Source organism: Rhineura floridana, chromosome 3, assembly GCF_030035675.1.
Source record: "Rhineura floridana isolate rRhiFlo1 chromosome 3, rRhiFlo1.hap2, whole genome shotgun sequence".
In the NCBI taxonomy this organism is placed as follows: domain Eukaryota; kingdom Metazoa; phylum Chordata; class Lepidosauria; order Squamata; family Rhineuridae; genus Rhineura; species Rhineura floridana.
This window is the reverse complement of record NC_084482.1, coordinates 216,016,599-216,039,076: the sequence shown is the minus strand read 5'-3', so window position 1 is coordinate 216,039,076 and position 22,478 is coordinate 216,016,599. Positions and strand designations below refer to the sequence as shown.

The window sequence follows — 22,478 nt, the reverse complement described above, 5'->3', positions numbered from 1 at the left end:
CATTTCAAATGAGAAAAGTGGTATATGAATACCTAAAACAAATAAATAAGTAAATAGTTTAGTCTCCTTTTGGAGCTGTCCGCTGCTGCAGCGACTTCCACCGTTTTAACAAAGTGCTGAATCTCCCCGTCACCTTCCTTGGATGGCCCTGGGTTCAAGCATTGTGAGGGAAGGGTAACACTTCTCCTCCACTGTACCTTAATTTATCAGCCTTTACCATCTCTCTCCTTTATTTATCTAGTGAACTGAAATACGAGTAACACAGTTCCAGCTGAACCATGCCTCCCCCCCTTAGACCGCCTTTCCTGTCGAGGAGGCCACAAGCTTTGCACCCGACAGCAGCTGGGATCCACCGGCTCTGCTCTGCGGAGGCATTTTCTCCCCTCCAGATTTCTCCCTATTTCTATGGTAATTATTTAAATATATATCTTCCCCCCCCAGGAGCCCCCCATCCCTCCCCACCTTCCCAAGGCGTTCCCCTCCCGCTCCCAGAGTCTCCCCTCCGAGCAGGGCTCGCCCCGCGCAAGGTGCGCCCGAGGGGAAGGGCTGCTATGGGGCGAGATCAAGGGGCCCTCAGCCCCACAACCAGAAGCCGCGCCCCCTCTTCTCCCCATTTCCCTGGCTGGTCTCCCCCTGCTCCCTTCACCCCACAGCCCCACGGGGAGCTCACCGGAGCCCCGAAGGAAAGCACCGACGCAGCCCGTCGCCAAAGAGCAGGCGGAGAAGGGGCTCTGGAGGACCCGGCCTCCCCCATCCCTTCCTTTCCCCTCTAGGAATCCTGCTCGGCGTCCTTAACCCTTCCTCGGCAAGACGCATTGGGGCGAAGCGGATCTCGGTGCAGGCGCGTCTTCCCTCGCGCTGAGACGAGGATTTCTGCCCCAACTCTCCGGCCTCCGGGCTGACCCGCGTTCGCCCGTGAACAAGACTTTGGCTTGGAGTTGCTGTAGCTGTGAACTTTTTTAGTGTTTTTAACTTTCAAACAAAATGGGAACTAGGAACCTACTTCAGCGTCGATGACGATGGTGAACAAACGTGTGGTATGAAATGGAAATTAAAAGGAAAGAGATTCTTATTCTTATTAATTTATATACCAGTTAATTGCTAGGTTAGAGGCAGTGGGGTGTAGTGGTTAGAGCGTTGGACTACGACCTGGGAGACCAAGGTTCGAATCCCCAGACAGCCATGAAGCTCACTGGGTGACCTTGGACCAGTCACTGCCTCTCAGCCTCAGAGGAAGGCAATGGTAAACCTCCTCTGAATACCGTTTACCATGAAAACCTGATTTATAGGGTTGCCATAAGTCAGAATTGACTTGAAGGCAATCCAATTCCATTTTAATTGCTGGATTGGCCCCTGGTGGTCTGCAAGTATACAACCAATTACAAAATTCTGAACAAATACGTAATAAAAATAACAAAACCACAGTGAAAAAATTTAATTAAAACATAACAAAGAACCACAATTAAAATGTGCAATCAAACACAAAATGATTTGCCAGCCAAATTCATCCATGCTTTTTCTTTTTCAGTGTAATGATCCATAACATATTTCTCTAACAGAACAATGTCTTGGCTTTGCAGGACTTGTTAACACCTCTAGTCTTAGCCTTCAGGCAGAAATTGGCAGAAGACAAAGGAGTCCTTTCAACCCTGTAAGATGGGTGGGCAGGAGTATAGTGATGGGGCTAGGGAAAGGAGGGCATTGTCCCTCAAATGTTAATTCTCTCCCCCCCACAGGAAGTTTTCTTCAGTCTCCCAAATACTTTTTTGCTTGGGTTTTTTTCATGATTCGAAACCTGTGCTCCCTACACCTCTCCCCTAGTTCAAAATCAAGAACACAAAGGTTAAATAAATACTTTTAAAATATTCTTTGTTTATCAGGATTACACGTATATCCATTCCACCTTTCCTCCAAGAACCTCAAAGCCGCATTCATAGTTCTCCTTTTCCCAACATTAACCTCACAACAACTCTGTGAGGTAGGTTAGGCTAAGGGACAGTGACTGAGTTTTAGGTTGGTGTTTTTTCTTTCCAAATCTGGTCAGACACAGAGAGACACACCTCCCACAATTCAAAATTGGGCTCAGGAAATCAGGGCAGCTTACTTCCGAGAAATGTACCGTCATCGGGGCATGAGGCCACACTAGAAATTGTAACAGCAAGGTAGAACATGTCAGTGCTAAGCATTTAAACAACTGACGTTTATGTGTCCACTGCTTCTTTGCAAAGGGGCAAGAGCAAGAGAGCAGGTGGAGGTCACACATCAGGCGACCAGCAGGGAGCCCTTCTGAAGCAAAGTGAGACATTTGTTAGATGCTCAGTATTTGTGCAACACTTAAGGGTCCACAGTACCCTTGCAAGAGAGGAGGATGCGGAGAACACCAGAATAACTGGGCCGTGCCTCCATAACCTCATTGGTCGCAGCACCATGACCCCCTAAGCAGCCCTGTGAACTTCAGTGGCCACCGGCCGCCACTGCTTTTATATGTTTTCTCCTGCATGAATTGTTTGATGATGACGGGAGTTTGTGCTTCTAGAAAAGCTCTTATTGCATTCCAAGCACCCACTAACAGCACCTCAGTCTTGTCTGGATTGAGCCTCAGTTTATTAGCGCTCATCCAGTCCATTGTCGCAGCCAGGCACCGGTTTGGCACATTGACAGCCTCACCTGAAGAAGATGAAAAGGAGAAATAGAGCTGGGTGTCATCAGCGTACTGATGGCAACGCACTCCAAAGCTCCAGATGACCGCACCCAACGGTTTCATGTAGATGTTGAACAGCATGGGGGACAGAACTGACCCCTGCGGAACCCCATACTGGAGAGTCCAGGATGCCGAGCAATGTTCCCCAAGCATCACCTTCTGGAGCCGACCTGCCAAGTAGGATATCATTTTGTACCCTTTTCCTAATCTATGCACTTTCCCTGGCTACCTTTACCTGTGATGCTCTGACTGACTTCCTTCTGTTGCAGACTGATATGTCTTAGGGAGCTTATCTGCCCCTCGTCCTTCCGCCCTTTCTTCTCTTCTTCGACTGTCCAAGAGAGAGGAGACACCTTTGTCTCTGCTCTCTCTCCTGAGCCACGAGGGCAACTCCCAAGTCTGGGCATTGCGGCTCCAGCTTAGTTAGTTAGAACTAGGTATGCCTTCCCTATCTACTATGTATTTCTATAAATAAAGTAGCTTTTCTTATTTTACTAAAATCTCAAGTCTCAGTGATCTCAATGCAGGGTAAAAGCCTGCTACTTAAGTAAATGCACACACTGGCACACACCATCTCAGCCTGTTGGCCATCTCTGCTAATATCTATACACATTTAGACAACAAAGACTCCAACCTGCATGAGCCCAGCCAATATGAGGAATGGTGATGATTTTATTTTATTTATTTATTTATTGCACTTGTATACTGCCCCATAGCCGAAGCTCTCTGGGCGGTTTACAGCAATCATGATGGGAGTTTTACTTCAAGAGGAAACCTTCTGCCAGGGCCACTGCCTGGGAACTGGTCTCCACTCCACATTCCCTCACCCAGCTCTCCATCTGCAATGAAAGGACCAACCAGGAACTGTCAGGAATGTCCAGGATCTGGTTCTTTGTGTGTCACTCTGGCTTCAGCCACTCATGGCAAAGAAGGTGGAGTTGGCTGCAAGCCTCTCGGGGTCCCTCAGCCTCCTGGTAGCTAAACGCTGGAACTGCTGGGGCTGGATATCACCCAGCCAGCACAAGTGACCGAGCTATTGACACAGGTGGGAGCTGTCCTGTAAGCGTTTGAATTGCTGTCTCCACCTATTTACCTTTTTAATACAACACAGTTTATTTTCAGTCGGGCTCTGCTGAAGTTGATTCCTTTGATTCAAAGGTTGCCACTTTTCGAGTAGCGCTTTCTAGTCAATGTTGAAAGATCCCTTCTGCATCCCAGGAGTTGCCAGCCTGGATGGGCCCACATGTGTCAGCCAGGAGGAGTCATGACAGCAGTCAGTGTGTAAGTAATGAGACCTACTTTCAATCCCTCCTCACTTAAAGCGGCATCTTGGCCTTTCAGAGGTGGGGGGGAGGGTAGGAAGGGGGTAGGAGTGATGTCAGGCCTGAAGTCGAGGGAGTCAAAGACAGACACAGCTCTGGTGTTTTCTCTTGTTATTAAAGTAATGTACAGCCAAAGCAGTGTGCCTCCTTAACCCAACTGCTCCTGGAGTTAACTAAGCATGGCTTCACGACTCTATGACACCGACTCAGGACCCCCCCCCCCAAGTCAGCTTAAGTAGGCTTGGATTTCATGTGCAAATGAAGGCTCCGCCTCAGCTCTAACTGTTGAACTTCCCACCTGAAGCACCTCCGAGCACAGGGTGAAGGTGGTTTGATCTCAGCTTCCCTCTCCGACTGAAGGCGGCTGTGGGAAGCTGGGCAGCACTCAGCTGGGAAACGTCTGACGTGCAAGGCTGAGTGCCTGGCGTGGGTGGCATGGGCATGTTCAGTTGGAGAGGGTCCAGGCGGTGCTTCAACAGAGGAGTCTGGGGCTGAGCTGTGAAAGACGGGTTCGGGCGCCCTGTGAGTCCACCCCTCCGCTTGCTCCTTCTCCGGGTTCCTGTTTCACCCTCATCTATCTGCCCCCTCCCAGCCTGGCTCATGACAAGTCATAACACCAGTTAGTGTGTGAGTAACGGGGGGCTTCAAAGACCCACTTTCACTCTCTCCTCACTCACTGCGGAGTGTCTTGGCCTTGCCAAGAGAGGAAAGGAAAAGGGTCCCCTTCTGGATTGGGATGGATCAGTTGAACAGGACTCCTATGAGCCCTCCCCTGCAGCCCTGGGAAAACCCTTCAGCTGAATGTGCAAAGGGGAAGGGGATTCATCAGATTTCAGAGGGGCCACCGATGCCGCACTTGGGGCAAACAGCAGTTAGTTTCCCTCAAGTTAGAATCCTGGCAGGAAGGGCCTTTGGACAGAGGTGTTTTTGCTTTGGGGTACACAGACCCCTCCCCCCTCAAATTCCCTTCCTCTCTAGGAATCAAGTTCCTGTCATTCAAAACTCTGAGGTCTGACACACGGCTTATGTATAGGAAAGCTCCACTTCCCACCCAAAACTACTCCCATCAAACAGCACCCATTTGCAATATGATCCCTGCCCCCAAGATTTCACTCATTGTACCAAGGGCTTGCCTATCTCTTCTCTTCGCCCATCGGTTGTTACGCAGATTCCTCAGCCAGATAAAAACACCCCACCTCTCCATCCAGCTGCAGTCTACCACCATTATTTGCACATCTCACTAAGTACGATTCATTTTCAAGAGGGGGAAAGGAAGCTCTGCTCCCTGAGGGTGGATGTTGTGATGGGGGATCCTGACAGGGTCAGCTCAACTTGGGACACCTCCGTACAGGGTGAGGTTCTCCCGTGCTATTGCCAGGCAGGAAGTGACATCAGAGGGAGAGGAACATTTCTTTGAAGGGCATAGATTCCCCTCCAACCATTTCCTCTATCCTTCCTCCCTACCAGTCTGGTTTCGTTTATTTTAACCTTTATGAAATCAGGCAGATGGATGATCTCTGAAAACGGGAGCCAAGGCGAAAAGAGGCCTTTCAGAGAACCGAGGAAGACGGGGAGCTCCTTCTCTGTACTGAGTCAGAGCACTGGGGTCCATCTAGCTCAGTACTGTCTGCACTGACTAGCAGCAGCTCTCCAGGGTTTCAGACAAGGAGTCTCTCCGAGAGCTACCTGGAGATGCCACTGGGGATTGAAGCTGGGACATTCTGCATGCAAAACTGGTGCCCTACCCACTTGTGCTTGTAGTTGAAGCTTTTCCCACGTTGCAAGCATTCATATGACTTCTTACCAGTGTGAATTCTTTGATGGGCAGTGAGAAAGGCATTTGTACGGAACCTCTTTCCATATTCCAGCATTTATATGGTTTCGTCCCATTCTGCCTAGGTTCATCTGGAGCAAGGAAGCGCTAGTTCCCGCCAATGTCTCCTCCCACCCAGTTCACCGTGGAAGAAGACACGGCAGCGCGCTCCACCAGCGAAGCGCTCACGGCTCGTCTTCAAACTGTACAGCATTTCTTACTAACGTATTATTGTCGTGCTGGAGGGCAAGGCTTGCCCCCACCAACATGCTGGCTGGAGTTTACAAAGGAGGAGAAATCACTTGAGTTCTCTGTGTGTAAGCTGTCCTGCTCCGCAATGCATGCAATTTAACGTCTACCAGCGTCCATCCTGCTCAGTACAGGAAAGCTGACTGAGTTGGGGCAAGTAACACAGGTGTGCAGAAAAGGGTCAAAAAATAGTATGTGGGTTGCACCCAACTTTCACCTCAGAGCGGATCCATTAAAATTAATGGACATGACAAACTCAGGCCTAGACAAAACCAGGGAGCAGTGGAGTGCATTTGTATTTTTATTTTAGGATTTTCCCAAGATTGGGAAAATCTGAATTCACTCTACAAAAAAAGGGCAGATAGGTCATGGGTGAGGGCAGTGTTGTCTGAAAAGAGGAGGGGGACTAGGATCAAACAGAGGAAGGCCAGGATCTCTTCTCTAACATCCGAGAGTGCAGGGGCATTGGGGGATGCTACTGAAGGGCTCCACAGGCCTCCAAAACTCTCACAGCCAACAGGTTGGCGACCCCCTGTTCTACACTCATAATATGGTTTCCCCATTTCTGAAATCTTTCATGTCAATAAAGACTTGTGCTACTTCTGAAGCTCTTTCCACATTCCAAGCAGTTCTATGGTTTCTTCCGTGTGAAATCTTTGATGCAAAGTGAGAGAGGAATTTCTAGTGAAGCCCTTTCCACATTCCAGACATTTATATGGCTCCTCTCCAGTGTGAATACTTTGATGGGCAGTGAGTTGCTGTTTCAAACTGAAATTCTTTCCACATTCTAAGCACTTATATGGTTTCTCCCCAGTGTGAATACTTTGATGGGCAGTGAGTTGCTGTTTCCAACTGAAGCCCTTTCCACATTCTAAGCACTTAATATGGTTTCTCCCCAGTGTGAATACTTTGATGGGCAGTGAGTTGCTCTTTCCGACTGAAGCTGTTTCCATGTTCTAAGCACTCATATGGTTTCTCTCCGGTGTGAATTCTTTGATGGCAAGTCAGAGTTATCTTCTGACTGAAGCTCTTTCCACATTCTAAGCACTTATATGGTTTCTCCCCAGTGTGAATACTTTGATGGGCAGTGAGTTGCTCTTTCCGACTGAAGCTGTTTCCATGTTCTAAGCACTCATATGGTTTCTCCCCAGTGTGAATTCTTTGATGGCAAGTCAGATGTGTCTTCCGACTGAAGCTCTTTCCACATTGTAAGCACTCATATGGTTTCTGCTGGGTGTAAATTCTTTGATGGGAAGTGAGTTGGTTTTGCCAGCTGAAGTTCTTTCCACATTCCAAGCACTTATATGGTTTCTCCCTTTTCTGGTTTTTGTAGTGGGCTTTACATTTTCTTTTAGAATTCAGAGTTTTCCAACAACAAAAATATTTATTTCTTTTCCTTCTTTGATCTGTTTTTTCTCGGATGGCAGTTATATGGTAGCCACTACCCTGAGAAGCGCAGGATTTCTTCCTCCTTTTCTCTTCTGCTTCAGGTTTCCTTCTCTGCTCTTCCCTGCTTTCAGATCTGTCTCTTTTCCATCTCTCTTTCCCACATAGTTCTCCCTTCCTCTTGGCTTTCCATTTGTCACCTTCTGCAAGGAAGAGAGAACTTGATAAGACCATGAGAGAAGAAATGGATCCTCAAATCACTGAACAATCCCAAATAACTTTCGTGATAAAGGAAGAACTGACAGGACTTAGGTGGGAGACGGATCTTACTCCAGGTTGAACAGTCTCTGTTGTCTGGCATTCACTGACAATTGGAGTGATACAGATTGTTGGATTTGGACCACGGTGACCTGGGTAAACCTCCCAGTCAGAGGTTAATCCCATTGGGTGGTCCTGGGCCAATCACTCTCATTTGGCCTAGCCTACAAAGTTATACAGGTAAATAAAACAACCGCAGATATTCTCTTCGGAACTCTTTGGAGCAAGTGAAGTGAGAAAATTAAAAGGGGAGTCTCCATCCTTCAGTGGCAAAGAAAGTCCCAAAGTGAATCCCCCACTTCAGCAGTTAAAGGACCACAGAAAAAGCCCTCAGACGTGCTGCCAGTCAGAGCAAATACTCCTGGATTAGTTGGCCAATGACTATGGCAGGGATATTGAGTCAGACCTCTGGGATTCTAACATTGTTCTCGTCTGTATTTGTATTTCTTGCGACTCTTAAAGTTTCCTCGTGCTAATTGGTGCACTGCTGCTTTGATTATGTTGTAATTCTAGCATCTTGTATGGATCTCTAACCATTTCTTTATACTCCTTGTGAATTTGTTTTAGAATAAAATGGAGATGTACATGTTTTAAATCAATAAAAACAGACAAATTCTACTAGGGTGCAAGAAGAGGGCTTGGAATGCTGAAATTTAGGAAGTGTGAAAAAACGTGGATGGAAGGGTATGTACACAAACACACACATTCATATGTGGACAAATTGTGCGAGGGGTGGCTCTGCAGTGGCCAAGTCCCTTTTTCTACAAGGGTTCCTCCTCCCCACTCAAAAAAAAAAAAAAAAAGATATAACAAATCTTGCATTAGCCTGGAAGAAATGGACTTCAAGTATTGAAATATAGGAAATGTGCAGATATAGGGAAGGCTTTTCTTACCAGCCAAGTCCCTTTCCCTATAACAACATGGTGCTCTCCAGAGCTTGTTGGAATCCCATTCCCATCACCCCAGTCAGCGTGGACAATGGTCACTGCTGATGGGAGTGAGAGTCCAGCAATCTGTGGAGCACATCATGTTTTCTACCCCAGTCTTAAAATGGTCCTCCTCTTCCCCAAATAGTGTGATGCACTGCCACCACTCTGTTCCAGGTCTAGGAAAAAGGATGAACTAAGAGGGAAGCTTTGGGTGTGTCTTCCCAAAGTCCAGAATGCCCAATGTTGCACCTAGTGGGCTATAGCAGAAACTCAAATGGAGCTCAGCTATGCTGTGTTAGCACTTGGGGAAAGATTTTAGTGAAAAATTCCAATGAATTGGACCATTGTTTTAGACAGGCATAACTAGAAATCTGTGTACAGACAGAATAGACGGCTGTCCATACAAGGTTATCTGGAGAAGATTATGAATCCCAGTTGAAATAAGTGGCAGTATATCAGAATATTCGGGTTCATTAAATATAGAAATATGGAATTTGAAAACAGATATTACGATTGATACCATGGACTGCAAAAAAGACAAATAATTGGGTGTTAGAACAAATTAAACCAGAGCTACCACTAGAAGCTAAAATGATGAAACTGAGATTATCATGCTTTGGACACATCATGAGAAGGCATGATTCACTAGAAAAGACAATAATGCTGGGAAAAACAGAAGGGAGTAGAAAAAGAGGAAGGCCAAACAAGAGATGGATTGATTCCATAAAGGAAGCCACAGACCTGAACTTACAAGATCTGAACAGGGTGGTTGATGATGCTTTTGGAGGTCACCGATTCATAGGGTTGCCATAAGTCGTAATTGATTTGAAGGCACATAACAAAACAAATTACAACTTAACAGGGGGCCTTACCAAGACAGGACAGAGTCCCACAAATCCCCCCCATGACTTCGCTACGTAGAGCTCTCTGGTCAGGATTCAATAAAGCCCACTCCTCTTCCGTGAAATTCACAGCCACATCCTCCAAAGACACTGGATCCTAAAAGAAAAACAATACATTTTATAAATAATAATAAATAAAATTTTATTTCTTAGTCGCCTATCTGTCCAAACTAACGGACACTCTAGGCGACTTACAATAATATAAATGCAATATACAAAGCATAAATCACAATCATCAATTAATCTAAAACCACCCTTCAATTAATACAACATAAAACTAATCCACCCCAGAAATCCTGTAGGCCTGCCTGAATAGTCAGGTCTTTAAGGCTCGGCGAAAACCCAACACGTGGACAAGATGCTTGGACAGGTACGTGCAACCACTTCGGTACTGGATCCTTGCCCCTCTTGGCTAATAAAAACTAGCAGGGATGGAACAGGTAGCTGGGCCAAGGAAGTGATAAATGCCTCCTTACAAGAGGGAGTGGTCCCTGGCTGTCTGAAAGAGGCAGTGGTGAGACCACTTCTGAAAAAGCCTTCCTTGGACCCAGACAATTTTAACAGCTACAGGCCAGTGGTGAATGTTCCATTCCTGGGCAAGGTCTTGGAACGAGTGGTTGCTGGCCAGCTCCAGGCGCTATTGGATGAAACCGATTATCTAGATCCATTTCAATCGGGTTTTAGGCCCGGTTTTGGCACTGAGACGGCCTTGGTCACCCTGTATGATGACCTATGTCGGGAGAGAGACAGAGGGAGTGTAACTCTGTTCAGATTCTCCTTGATCTCGCAGCGGCTTTTGATACCATCGACCATGGTATCCTTCTGGAGAGGCTCGCGGAGTTGGGAGTTGGAGGTACTGCTTGGCAGTGGTTCCGCTCCTACTTGGCGAGTCGTTTCCAGAAGGTAGTGCTCGGGGAACATTGCTCAACACCGTGGGTTCTCCAATATGGAGTCCTGCAGGGGTCAGTTTTGTCCCCCCTGCTTTTTAATATCTACATGAAGCCGTTGGGAGAGGTCATCAAGTGTTTTGGAGTGCGTTGTCATCAGTATGCTGATGACACGCAGCTCTACTTCTCCTTCTCATCTTCCTCAGGTGAGGCTGTCGATGTGCTGAACCGTTGCCTGGCCGCGACAATGGACTGGATGAGAGTTAACAAACTGAAGCTCAATCCAGACAAGACTTGAGATGCTGCTGGTGGACGGGTTCTCTGATCGGATGGTGGATATATACCCTGTCCTGGACGGGGTTACACTCCCCCTAAAGGAGCGGGTTTGTAGTCTGGGAGTCTTTTTAGACTCTTCCCTCTCACTTGAGGCTCAAGTAGTCTCGGTGACAAGGAATGTGTTTTACCAACTTCGGTTGGTAGCCCAGCTACGTCCCTATTTGAGTAAAGAGGACCTTACATCAGTGGTACATGCTCTGGTAACCTCGCGTTTGGATTACTGCAATGCGCTCTACGTAGGGCTACCTCTGAAGACAGTTCGGAAGCTACAGCTAGTGCAAAACACGGCAGCCAGACTGCTAACAAGGACCAAGCGGTCCAAGCATATAACACCTGTTCTGGCCCGCTTGCACTGGCTGGCAATATGTTTCCGGGCCAGATTCAAAGTGTTGGTATTAACCTATAAAGCCTTATACGGTGCGGGACCACGATACCTTGCGGAACGCCTCTTCCGATATGAACCGGCCCATACACTACGTTCTACTACGAAGTCCCTCCTCCGGGTTCCAACTCATAGGGAGGCCCGGAGGGTGGTGACAAGATCTAGGGCCTTCTCAGTGGTGGCCCCCGAACTATGGAACAGCCTCCCCGAGGAAGTGCGCCTGGCACCGACTCTGCTTTCTTTTCGGCGCCAGGTTAAAACCTTCCTATTCTCTGAAGCATTTTAATTTAAATTGATTTAATTTAAATTTAAAGCATTTAAATGGTTTCTTGCCTAGGTGAATATATTGATGTGAAGTGAGACTCCTCTTCTGTGTGAAGGTCTTTCCGCACTCCAAACAACTGTACAGTTTCTCCCGTGTATGAAGTCTTTGATGAGGAGTAAGATGTGCCTCCGGGCGGAAGCTCTTACCACATTCAGAACATTTGTATGGTTTCTCCCATGTGAGTTCTTTGATGAAACTTCAGATTATTATTCAGACGGAAGCTCTTTCCACACTGCAAGCATTTAAATGGTTTCTCCCCTGTGTGAATTCTTTGATGAGAAGTGAGACTATCGTTACGTGTGAAGCTCTTTCCACATTCCCAGCATTTACATGGTTTCTCTCCTGTGTGAGTTCTTTGATGAAAAGTGAGATGTGCCTGCTGACGGAAGCTCTTTCCACATTCAGAGCATTTATATGGTTTATCCCCTGTGTGAATTCTTTGATGAGTAGTGAGGTCTATCTTCCAAAAGAAGCTCTTTCCACACTCCAAGCATTTAAATGGTTTATCTCCTGTGTGAAGTCTTTGATGAGAAGTGAGAATACCCTTACGTGTGAAGCTCTTTCCACACTGCAAGCATTTAAATGGTTTCTCCCGTGTGAATTCTTTGATGAGTAGTGAGGTCTGACTTCGAAAAGAAGCTCTTTCCACACTCAAAGCATTTAAATGGCTTGTCTCCTGTATGAATTCTTTGATGAGAAGTGAGACTACCCTTACATGTGAAGCTCTTTCCACACTCCAAGCATTTAAATGGTTTCTCCCTTCTATGAATTCTTTGATGAGTAGTGAGATTACCCTTATATGTGAAACTCTTTCCACACTCCAAGCATTTAAATGGTTCCTCTCCTGTGTGTATTCTTTGATGATAAGTGAGACGAGACTTTCTAATGAAGCTCTTTCCACATTCAGAGCATTTATAAGGTTTCTCCCCTGTGTGAATTCTTTGATGAGTAACAAGCTCTGTCTTCCAAAAGAAGCACTTTCCACACTCCAAACATTTAAATGGTTTATCCCGTGTGAATTCTTTGATGAGAAGTGAGACTATCCTTACATGTGAAGCTCTTTCCACACTCCAAGCATTTAAATGGTTTGTCTCCTGTGTGAATTCTTTGATGAGTAGTGAGATGAGACTTTCTAATGAAACTCTTTTCACATTCAGAACATTTATAAGGTTTCTCTCCTGTGTGAATTCTTTGATGAATAGTAAGGTCTGCCTTCCAAAAGAAGCTCTTTCCACACTCCAAACATTTAAATGGTTTACCCCCTGTATGAATTCTTTGATGAAAAGTGAGATGTTCCTGCTGACAGAAGCTCTTTCCGCATTCAAAGCATTTGCATGGTTTTTCTCCCATGTGTATTCTTTGATGAGGAGCGAGGTCTGCGTTCTGATGGAAGCTGTTTCCACACTCCAAGCATTTAAATGGTTTCTCCACTGTTTGAGTTGTTTGATGTGTAGTGACCTGTGTATCGCTTTCTTTCATTTTTTCTTGGACTGGTGTTTCATGGCAGTCACTACTCTGAGATGTAGGGGACTTATTCCTCCTCTTCTTTTCTTCTATAGCTCTCTTTTTCTGCTTCTCCCCCTTAATACACATGACTGCTTCAAGGAACACTCCACGTAGTTCTCCCCGATTCTCAGTTTCCCATTCATAACCTGTTGCAAAGAAAAAAGAAAAGTGTTAAGAACCTGAGGGAGCCTCAAATCAATGAACAACCACACATAATGCTTTTGACAAAGGAACAACTGAAAAGACTTAGTTGGGAGGCAAAACCTACCATCCATCTAATGGCTGCTGATAACAGCTAAACAGACAGCTGGTGTTCTATGGACTATTTGATTGGGTGTCTGGAGCCCAGAGCTCAGCTCCCAGCTCAGAAATCAAGCTCAGTGGGTGGACGTCCGGAATCACTCTCATGAAGCCTAGCCTGCTTGACAGGATTGTGGTGCAGAACAAACCTGTGCATTCTCTGTTGAACTGTTTGGAGCAATGACAGGATAGAAATATTATTTAACAAGGGGAGAAACTGTCATTCACTGTCAGGCCATGTCATTGGCGGGCACAAGTTCCCAAGTTGAATCGCTGAATTCTCCAGTTAAGTATGTGTTGGCCACACGCAGCCACCCGGGGTCCCTAGCTATCTAGGGGAGATCTGGCTACAGAAGGTGTACCCTTCTTTCACCCTCCCATACTCCCTTTGAGCTTCTCACTTCCACCAGATAAAGAATTACATCTTTTAAGAAGGCTGCCCTTTAAAAAAGAGCCTCCAAATTTCCCTGAGTTGCTTCTGGAGGCAGTGTGGTATAATGGTTTCAGGTGTGAGTGGTGCCATTGGAGAGAGACCACAACCAGATTTATAAACCATTACAGATTTTAATAAAATACAAAGAAAATATGAGACTTGCAGAAAGATATGCAATACAGAAAAATGCCACCACTTGTGACATTGCAAAACATTACAGGAAACCCAGAATATCCTTGTGGAGCTAAATCAAATTATAACTGGATGAACGCAACTGATTTACCCTAGTCTCAACAGGCCAGAAGCTCAAGAGAACCTTACTCCTGAACAGCAGCCTTTGTTCTTTAAAGCCTTCCTTCCAGATTTTTTTCCCCTATCTCCCAGGCATCTTACCACAGTGAGAGCACACCTTGTTCTAAAGAACTCCAGAATGGCTATTCTTTCATAAAAACTCTCCTTGTCATTCACAGGCTCCACCCACCATGATTCAGCCAGCAGGAAGTATTCATGCCTAGGGTACCAGCAGCAGGAAAGGTAGCGCCTTTAATTTTTCCGCCCTCAGACCAGAGATCCGGAGTTTTCACTCCCTTATATTTGAGGCCCCAGGCCAGGTGATGTAATCAGTCACACCAGGAAATTTGGGCAGGTTAATACTGTAACTCCCTAAACAAACAGTTAAGCACAGACATGCATTCCTGTCTTATAAACAGCATTCCCTAAGAAACAAAGTCCATATTAACAGACCAGGAGAGCAAAGACCAAGTCCTTCACAAAGGATTTATGAAAGTGCCCTTTGGTGCACTGGGCATCTGGAGGGATTCTGCCAGTCAGAGCATGCAAAAATGGGTTAAATGGTATCGTCTGCATATCTTAAATTACTTATATTTTTCCCTGCAGTTTTCACACCTCCTTCATCTTGGTCCCATCCTGCTTTCCGTAGGATATGTTCTGCGTATAGATTACACAATAAGGTGATAAAATACACCCCTGTTTCACACCATTTCTGACTGGGAACCAGTCAGTTTCTCTACAGTACCCTCTTGTCCAGAGTATAAGTTGCACATCAGGACAATCAGATGCTGTGGCACCCCCATTTCTTTTAAAGCGTTCCATAGTTTTTCATGATCTACACAGTCAAAGGCTTTGCTGTAGTCTATAAAGCACAGGGTGATTTTCTTCTGAAATTCCTTACTCCGTTCCATTATTCAATGTATGTTTGGAGTATGACGTCTGGTATCTTTTCCCTTTCTAAATCCAACTTGGATGTCTGGCATTTCTCGCTCCATATATGATAAGAGCCTTTGTTGTAGAATTGAGCATTACTTTCCTTGCATGGGATATTAAGGCAATAGCTAGATAATAACTGCATTCCCTGGGATCCCCTTTCTTTGGAATTAGAATATATATTGAACCCCACCCTGAGCTCATTGGAGGAAAGGCGGGATATAAATGCTGCTATTATTAGTATTATATAAAATACAGAAAACACACAAAAATGCTTATTATTATATTTTCTAAATGATATTCTCAACTATGCAGCCTGGGAGCCTTACCAAGAGAGGTGAGAATCCGACCATTCTCCTCCATGACTTCCTTGTGCAGCGCCCTCTGGTGGGGATCCAGCAAAGCCCACTCCTCCTCGGTGAAACACACAGCCACCTCCTCAAAGGATACGGGACCCTGAAAGGAAATATTTGCCCATTTATAGCTAATATAAAGATAATTAGCTACCAATATCCAGTAGACTCATCAAGGAAGGGAGGCTGAGAACTACATTGCAGAAACGAGACCTCCTCGAGTGGCATTCACACCCTCCCTAGTGGGCAGCTTTGACAGAAGAGGAGAGAAATTTGTTCAGACCCAGGGAGGTGATTGGAGGACAGAGGCACCCAGGTTGCCCCCAGTCTCTCTCCCCCCACTGATCCTTCCCCCTACCTGATCCTCTTCCACAGCAGCTGCTTCCTCTCCATCACAAAGAAGAGACGGTTGAGGAGGTCTTGCTGGCCTCATTTCATCACCTGAGAGAGAGAAAAGTGGTGTGAAGACAGCAGCACATGCTTGTCTCAAAGGATAAGTGATGCAAGTCTAACTACATGCTGACATTGCAAAATATCTCATCCATCGTATGTGTTTTGGTTCTTAACTAAGCACATAGAAGAACAAGCCTTGCTGAAGCAGAGCCAGCATGGCTTCTGCAAGGGAAAGTCCTGTCTCAGTAACCTATTCAAATTCTTTGAGAGTGTCAACAAGCATATAGATAGAGGTGATCCAGTGGACATAGCGTACTTAGAGTTTCAAAAAGCGTTTGACAAGGTACCTCACCAAAGACTTCTGAGGAAGCTTAGCAGTCATGGAATAAGAGGAGAGGTCCCCTTGTGGATAAGGAATTGGTTAAGAAGCAGAAAGCAGAGAGTAGGAATAAACGGACAGTTCTCCCAATGGAGGGCTGTAGAAAGTGGAGTCCCTCAAGGATCGGTATTGGGACCTGTACTTTTCAACTTGTTCATTAATGACCTAGAATTAGGAGTGAGCAGTGAAGTGGCCAAGTTTGCTGACGACACTAAATTGTTCAGGGTTGTTAAAACAAAAAGGGATTGTGAAGAGCTCCAAAAAGATCTCTCCAAACTGAGTGAATGGGCGGAAAAATGGCAAATGCAATTCAATATAAATAAGTGTAAAATTATGCATATTGGAGCAAAAAATCTTCATTTCACATATATGCTCATGGGGTCTGAACTGGCGGTGACCGACCAGGAGAGAGACCTCGGGGTCGTAGTGGACAGCACGATGAAAATGTCGACCCAGTGTGCGGCAGCTGTGAAAAAGGCAAATTCCATGCTAGCGATCATTAGGAAAGGTATTGAAAAGAAAACAGCCGATATCATCATGCCGTTGTATAAATCTATGGTGCGGCCGCATTTGGAATACTGTGTACAGTTCTGGTCGCCTCATCTCAAAAAGGATATTCTAGAGTTGGAAAAGGTTCAGAAGAGGGCAACCAGAATGATCAAGGGGATGGAGCGACTCCCTTACGAGGAAAGGTTGCAGTATTTGGGGCTTTTTAGTTTAGAGAAAAGGTGGGTCAGAGGAGACATGATAGAAGCGTATAAAATTATGCATGGCATTGAGAAAGTGGATAGAGAAAAGTTCTTCTCCCTCTCTCATAATACTAGAACTCGTGGACATTCAAAGAAGCTGAATGTTGGAAGATTCAGGACAGACAAAAGGAAGTACTTCTTTACTCAGCGCATAGTTAAACTATGCAATTTGCTCCCACAAGATGCAGTAATGGCCACCAGCTTGGATGGCTTTAAAAGAAGATTAGACAAATTCATGGAGGACAGGGCTATCAATGGCTACTAGCCATGATGGCTGTGCTCTGCCCCCCTAGTCAGAGGCAGCATGCTTCTGAAAACCAGTTGCCGGAACCCTCAGGAGGGGAGAGTGTTCTTGCACTCGGGTCCTGCTTGCGGGCTTCCCCCAGGCACCTGGTTGGCCACTGTGAGAACAGGATGCTGGACTAGATGGGCCACTGGCCTGATCCAGCAGGCTCTTCTTATGTTCTTACGCATTTTATAGTTAGCTGTGTGAAAGAACAAATCTCCCCATTGGGACTCTTGGTCAGAAATGCAAGAAGTGGTCGAAATCCTCAAATACTGAAAATTCATTGATGAAATGTATAAAAGGCTTCAAAGAAGCATCTCCCACCACTAAAGATTCAGGAGAACATGAAAGAATCCTATGAATCTCTGGTATAATCAATCAAGGGAGATCGTCAATTCTTACCAAGTGTACTGGCACATCTGCCACTCTCCTGAACGTTCCCCCTTTGCAGGGAACACTCTCTGGTGTCCGATAGTGCCTCCTGTGGCTCCAGGAAATCAGTGGTCTCTTCTGCAAACAGATCCTTGACCTGAAACAACATTGAGGATATTGAAGCCAGTGAATGGGGAGACGGATCACAAAATGGATGATAGAAGCAAAAGGGCTTGGGGTGTTTGGGATATTCCTCCGTGGATGAGAAAGGTTTGGAGAAGATCTCCACGCTCACATTCTGAGCCCCTTGGAAGTACCTGGATGAAATTATCTCTCACCTGCTGCTCTGCCTGCATCTTGTCCTCTGCCTGGCTCAGAATGAAACCTTCGGCCAGGGCCACCGCCTGGGAAGTGGTCTCTGCTCCACATTCCCTCACCCAGTTCTCCATCTCCGGTGGAAGGACAGCCAGGAACTGCTCCAGGATCACCAGGTCCAAGATCTCATTCTTTGTATGGTGCTCTGGCTTCAGCCACTGACAACATAGATTGCGGAGTCGGTTGTAAATATCTCGGGGGCCCTCAGCCTCCTGGTAGCAGAGCTGCCTGAAGTGCTGGCGCTGCACAGCTGAGCTGAGATTGTTCTCCTCAACCAGGACCTGCTGCGCTCTTCTTTCCCAGAATTCCCCAGGGCTCCCAGCATGGATGATATATAGACTTCTTCCTGCTTCAGGGCCAGCTGCGTCTTTCATCTTTGCTTTCTGTGCTCCAAGGAAGCCTCCGACAGGGCCCAAGAGACTCCTTCCTCTTCTGGCAAAGGCTGTCCTAATTGGTGGTACTACCAAGTCCTACAAAAGCCAAAATATTGTTTTGTGACAGGATTACAAATGTCTCAAGAGCGATAGACTTCCCCTGAGGAAATACAGATGAGTCTGGATAGCAACCAGGTCATCCCTCAAAGGAAAGGTAGCTGAATGCTGAGACACAAAGCAAAATGGAAGATTTGTTTGGGAGTTTCCTCAATGTGAAGCCCATGGATTAAAGCCTGCAGTCTGGTTGAGAATCAGATTCAACATCCCTCCCAGAGGTCTGTTCCGTAGAACTGATGGGAGCCTAAGAAGAGCCTGGCTGCTGCATCATATCAAAGGCCCATCTAGTCCAACATCCTCTTCTCACAGTGGCCAACCAGATGCCCCAATGGGAAGCCAGCATGCAGAACGTGAGTCCAATAACCCTGTCCCAAGCTGTGATTCCCACCAACTGGTATTCAGAGGCATTTAGATGCTGGTGCTGGAGGAAATGGGACACATAATCGGTAGGAGCTATTTGGCATTTAAGCGGTATATAAATCAGTAAACAATATTACTAGGAGGCATGGATAGCTTTGTCCTTTAAGAAAAAGAGGCCTCTCTCTTCCTCCCCCAGCTGTCACCACAGGGGCATCTCTAGAACCATCTTGCCCTGAAGCAGTATCCATTTCTTCTTAAACAAAAAAAGGTGTCATTTTATTGTAAGTTTTTTTAAAAATCAGTATGTGTTGTAATAATCTTATGTAAAGCACATTGTGAGGTCCACTTGAAAAGTAGTATATAAAAATCTGAAATAAGTAAATAAGTAAATAGTTGAATCCCCTTTTGAAGCTGTTCAAGCGCTGGCCTTCCCTCCAGTTGCTGCAGCAACTTAAATCGTTTTAACAATGCTCTGAATCCCCCCCTTCACCTTCCTTGGATGGTCCTGGGTTCAAGCATTATGTCGGATGGAGAAAAACTCCATCCATTGTCTCTTACTTTTACACAGTTTTACCATCTTTCTCCCTTTATTAATCTACTGAAGTATGAGTAACACAGTTCCAGCCAAACCATGCCTCCCCCCTTAAATTGTTTAATTTCAAAACTCTGCATTGTCTGCTATACTACTTCTACACATGGAGGTTCCACTCCTCTCATAGTTAAGGAGCTGCAACGCTGGGCCAGACCAAAGATTCCCACGGGCAGCGACCTCCTGTTCCCGGCAGCGACCTCCTGTTCCCGGCAGCGCCCGCCTTTCCTGCCGAGAAGGCCACAAGCTTTGCACCCGACAGCAGCTGAGATCCACCGGCTCTGCTCTGCAGAAGCATTTTCTCCCCTCCCGATTTCTATTAGAATTATGTAAGTATATATCTTCCCCCCCAGGAGCCCCCCATCCCTCCCCACCTTCCCAAGGCGTTCCCCTCCCGCTCCCAGAGTCTCCCCTCCGAGCAGGGCTCGCCCCGCTCAAGGTGCGCCCGAGGAGAGGGGCTGCTATGGGGCGAGGTCAAGGGGCCCTCCGCCCCCAACCAGAAGCCGCGCCCCCTCTTCTCCCCATTTCCCTGGCTGGTCCCCTTTCCCCAGGCGCCCTCCCCGCCCCCCGGGACTCTCCTTCACCCCACAGCGAGCTCACCGGATCCCCGAAGGGAAGCACCGACGCAGCCCGTCGCCAAAGAGCCGGCGGAGGAGGGGCTCTGGAGGACACGGCCTCCCCCATCATTTCCTCTCTAGGAATCCCGCTCGGTGTCCTTAACCCTTCCACGGCAAGAGGTTCTGGGTTGGGTAGGATTAAAAGCCGGCGTGCGATCCGCTGAGCGGATCTCGGTGCAGGCGCGTCTTCCCTCGCGCTGAGACGAGGATTTCTGTCCCAGCATGAACACGCGTGCGCCCATTCAGACGAGCAGCCGCTGAGACGCGAGGGCTGCTCCTGAGGCTGGATGGAAAGCACGAGTGCAACCTGCTGGTGGCCTTTTCGTGGAAGGAATGAAATTCAGGAGACCTTCCCTGAAAGTGAACAAACGTCTGGTATGAAACGGAAATTAAAAGGAAGGAGATTCTTATCCTTATTACCCCAACATCTATCTTTGGGTTCAGACATGTTAACTTTGGGGGGCTTGGAGTTGCTGTAGCTGTGAACTTTTTTTTAGTGTTTTTAACTTTCAAACAAATAAGGAACTGGGAACTAGGAACCTACTTCAGCATCGATGACGATGGTGAATCAACGTGTGGTACGAAATGGAAATTAAAAGGAAAGATTATTATTCTTAACAATATATATATCACTTAATTACAAGGATGGCCCCTGGTGGTTTGCAAGCATACAACCAACTACAAAATTATAAACAAATACATGATAAAAATAACATAAAATACGCAATGGAATTTTTTAATCAAAACAAAGAACCACAATTAAAATGTACAATCAAACACACACGAGCGGCCAGCCAAATTCATCTGCATTTTTTCTTTTCCTGACAGTGTAATGATCCATAACATAATTCCCAAACAGAACGTCTTGGCTTTGCAGGACTTGGTAGCACCTCCAGTCTTAGCCTAGAGACAGAAACTGACAGAAGGCAAAGGAGTCCCTTTCAGCCTTGTAATATGGGTGGGCAGGGGTGTAGCTATGGGGGCAGGGAAAGGAGGGCATTGTCCCCCGAATGATAATTCTGCCCCCCATGACATTTTTCTTCAATCCCCCAAATTCTTTTTTGCTTGGGTTTTTTTTCATTATTCCAAATCTGGCCTCCCCACAATTCCAGATTAGGGACACAAAGGTTAGAGAAATACTTTTTTTATTATTCCTTGTTAATCAGGATTACACGTATATCCATTCCAACTTTCCTTCAAGAAGCTCAAAGTGGCATTCATAGGTCTCCTTTCCCCAACATTAACTCACAACAATTCTGTGAGGTAGGTTAGGCTAAGAGACAGTGACCGAGTTTTAGGTTGGTGTTTTTTCATTCCAAATCTGCGCTCGCACTCTCTCTGTCTCACCCCCCCTTCCTTAATTCAAAATTGGGCTAAGCATTTAAACTACCATTTACATGTTTGCTGCTTCTTTGCAAAGGAGGGAGAGGAGAGCAGGTGGAGGCCATGCAAGAGGTGACAGCAGGGAGCCCTTCTGAAGCCAAGCGAGACACGTTTGTTTTGTTAGATGCTGATTATTTGTACAACTGCAACCTTTAAGGGTCCACAGTACCTTTGCAAGAGAGGATGAGAACACCAGAATAACTGGGCCATCCCTCCATGACCTAAGCAGCCCTGTGAGCTCGTGGCCACCAGCCGCCACTGCTTTTATGTTTTCTCCTACATGGATTCTTTGGCGATGATGGGGCTTTGTGCCTCTAGCAAAGTTCTTATCACATTCCAAGTATTGCAAGTTCTTTGATGAGTTGTGAGATGACAGGTCTGATGGAAGCTTTTTCCACATTCCATGCACTGGGGTGGTTTCTCACCTTCATGCATTTTTTGATGGGCAATGAGATTGGAGCTTCAAGTAAAGCTCTTTCCACATTCTAAGCATTGATATACTCTCTCCCCTTTATGAATCCTTTGATGGGATCTCTGACTGAAGCTCTTTCCACACTCTTTAAGAATTTATATGGCTTCTCCGCTGTGTGGATTTTGTCATTATCTCCCATATTCTTGGTTTCCAATTCATCACTTTCTGCAACGGAAACCAAAAGTGATTAGACCAGTCTTAGGAGGAAATGAAACCTCAAATTATTGAACAATGCCATCGAAAGCTCATGATAAAGAACTAAATAAAGAGATTTAGAAGGGAAGCAGATCTTAATGCAGAGTTCTCTGTTGACTGGCCCTGACAGATTTGGGCCATGGAGATCTGGGTTGTTTCCAGCTCAAGGATGAAGCTCACTGGCTGGTCTTGGGCCAATGAGACTCAGCCTAGGCGCCTTCACAAGGTTCTCTGACCTGACTGCTGCTGCACCTGGGCAAACAAAAAGAGGTGCTCTTTAGGACCCAGGGTTTTCTGTATCCTGCTGTTGAAACAATTGACGTCAATCACAGCTCTGACTTCACTCCTTGCCTAAAAACACTGAAAAAGCAGGAAAAGCAAGGTCTACTCATCTGCCTGCACCTTTTGCTTCCTAACTTCCTAAGGCCAATTTGCTTACTTCTTTAAAAAA

At 46.2% G+C, this 22,478-nt stretch overlaps 1 protein-coding gene and 2 pseudogenes across 1 annotated transcript; all 3 read right to left on the bottom strand.

The window, feature by feature from the left end:
* Positions 1-756, bottom strand: part of LOC133381631 (zinc finger protein 420-like) — a 28,277-nt pseudogene extending 27,521 nt beyond the window's left edge.
* A 6,924-nt stretch (positions 757-7,680) lies between these two features.
* Positions 7,681-22,478, bottom strand: part of LOC133381644 (zinc finger protein 420-like) — a 30,484-nt pseudogene continuing 15,686 nt past the window's right edge.
* Positions 13,342-21,847, bottom strand: LOC133381615 (zinc finger protein 213-like). Its single transcript, XM_061620961.1, has 7 exons — positions 21,786-21,847; positions 19,961-20,331; positions 17,884-18,390; positions 17,576-17,702; positions 15,725-15,807; positions 15,343-15,469; positions 13,342-13,524 (listed from the first exon to the last, which is right to left on the bottom strand). Exons 2-7 carry the CDS (start codon positions 20,045-20,047, stop codon positions 13,421-13,423), a joined length of 1,035 nt encoding a protein of 344 aa, XP_061476945.1. The 5' UTR covers positions 20,048-20,331; positions 21,786-21,847; the 3' UTR covers positions 13,342-13,420.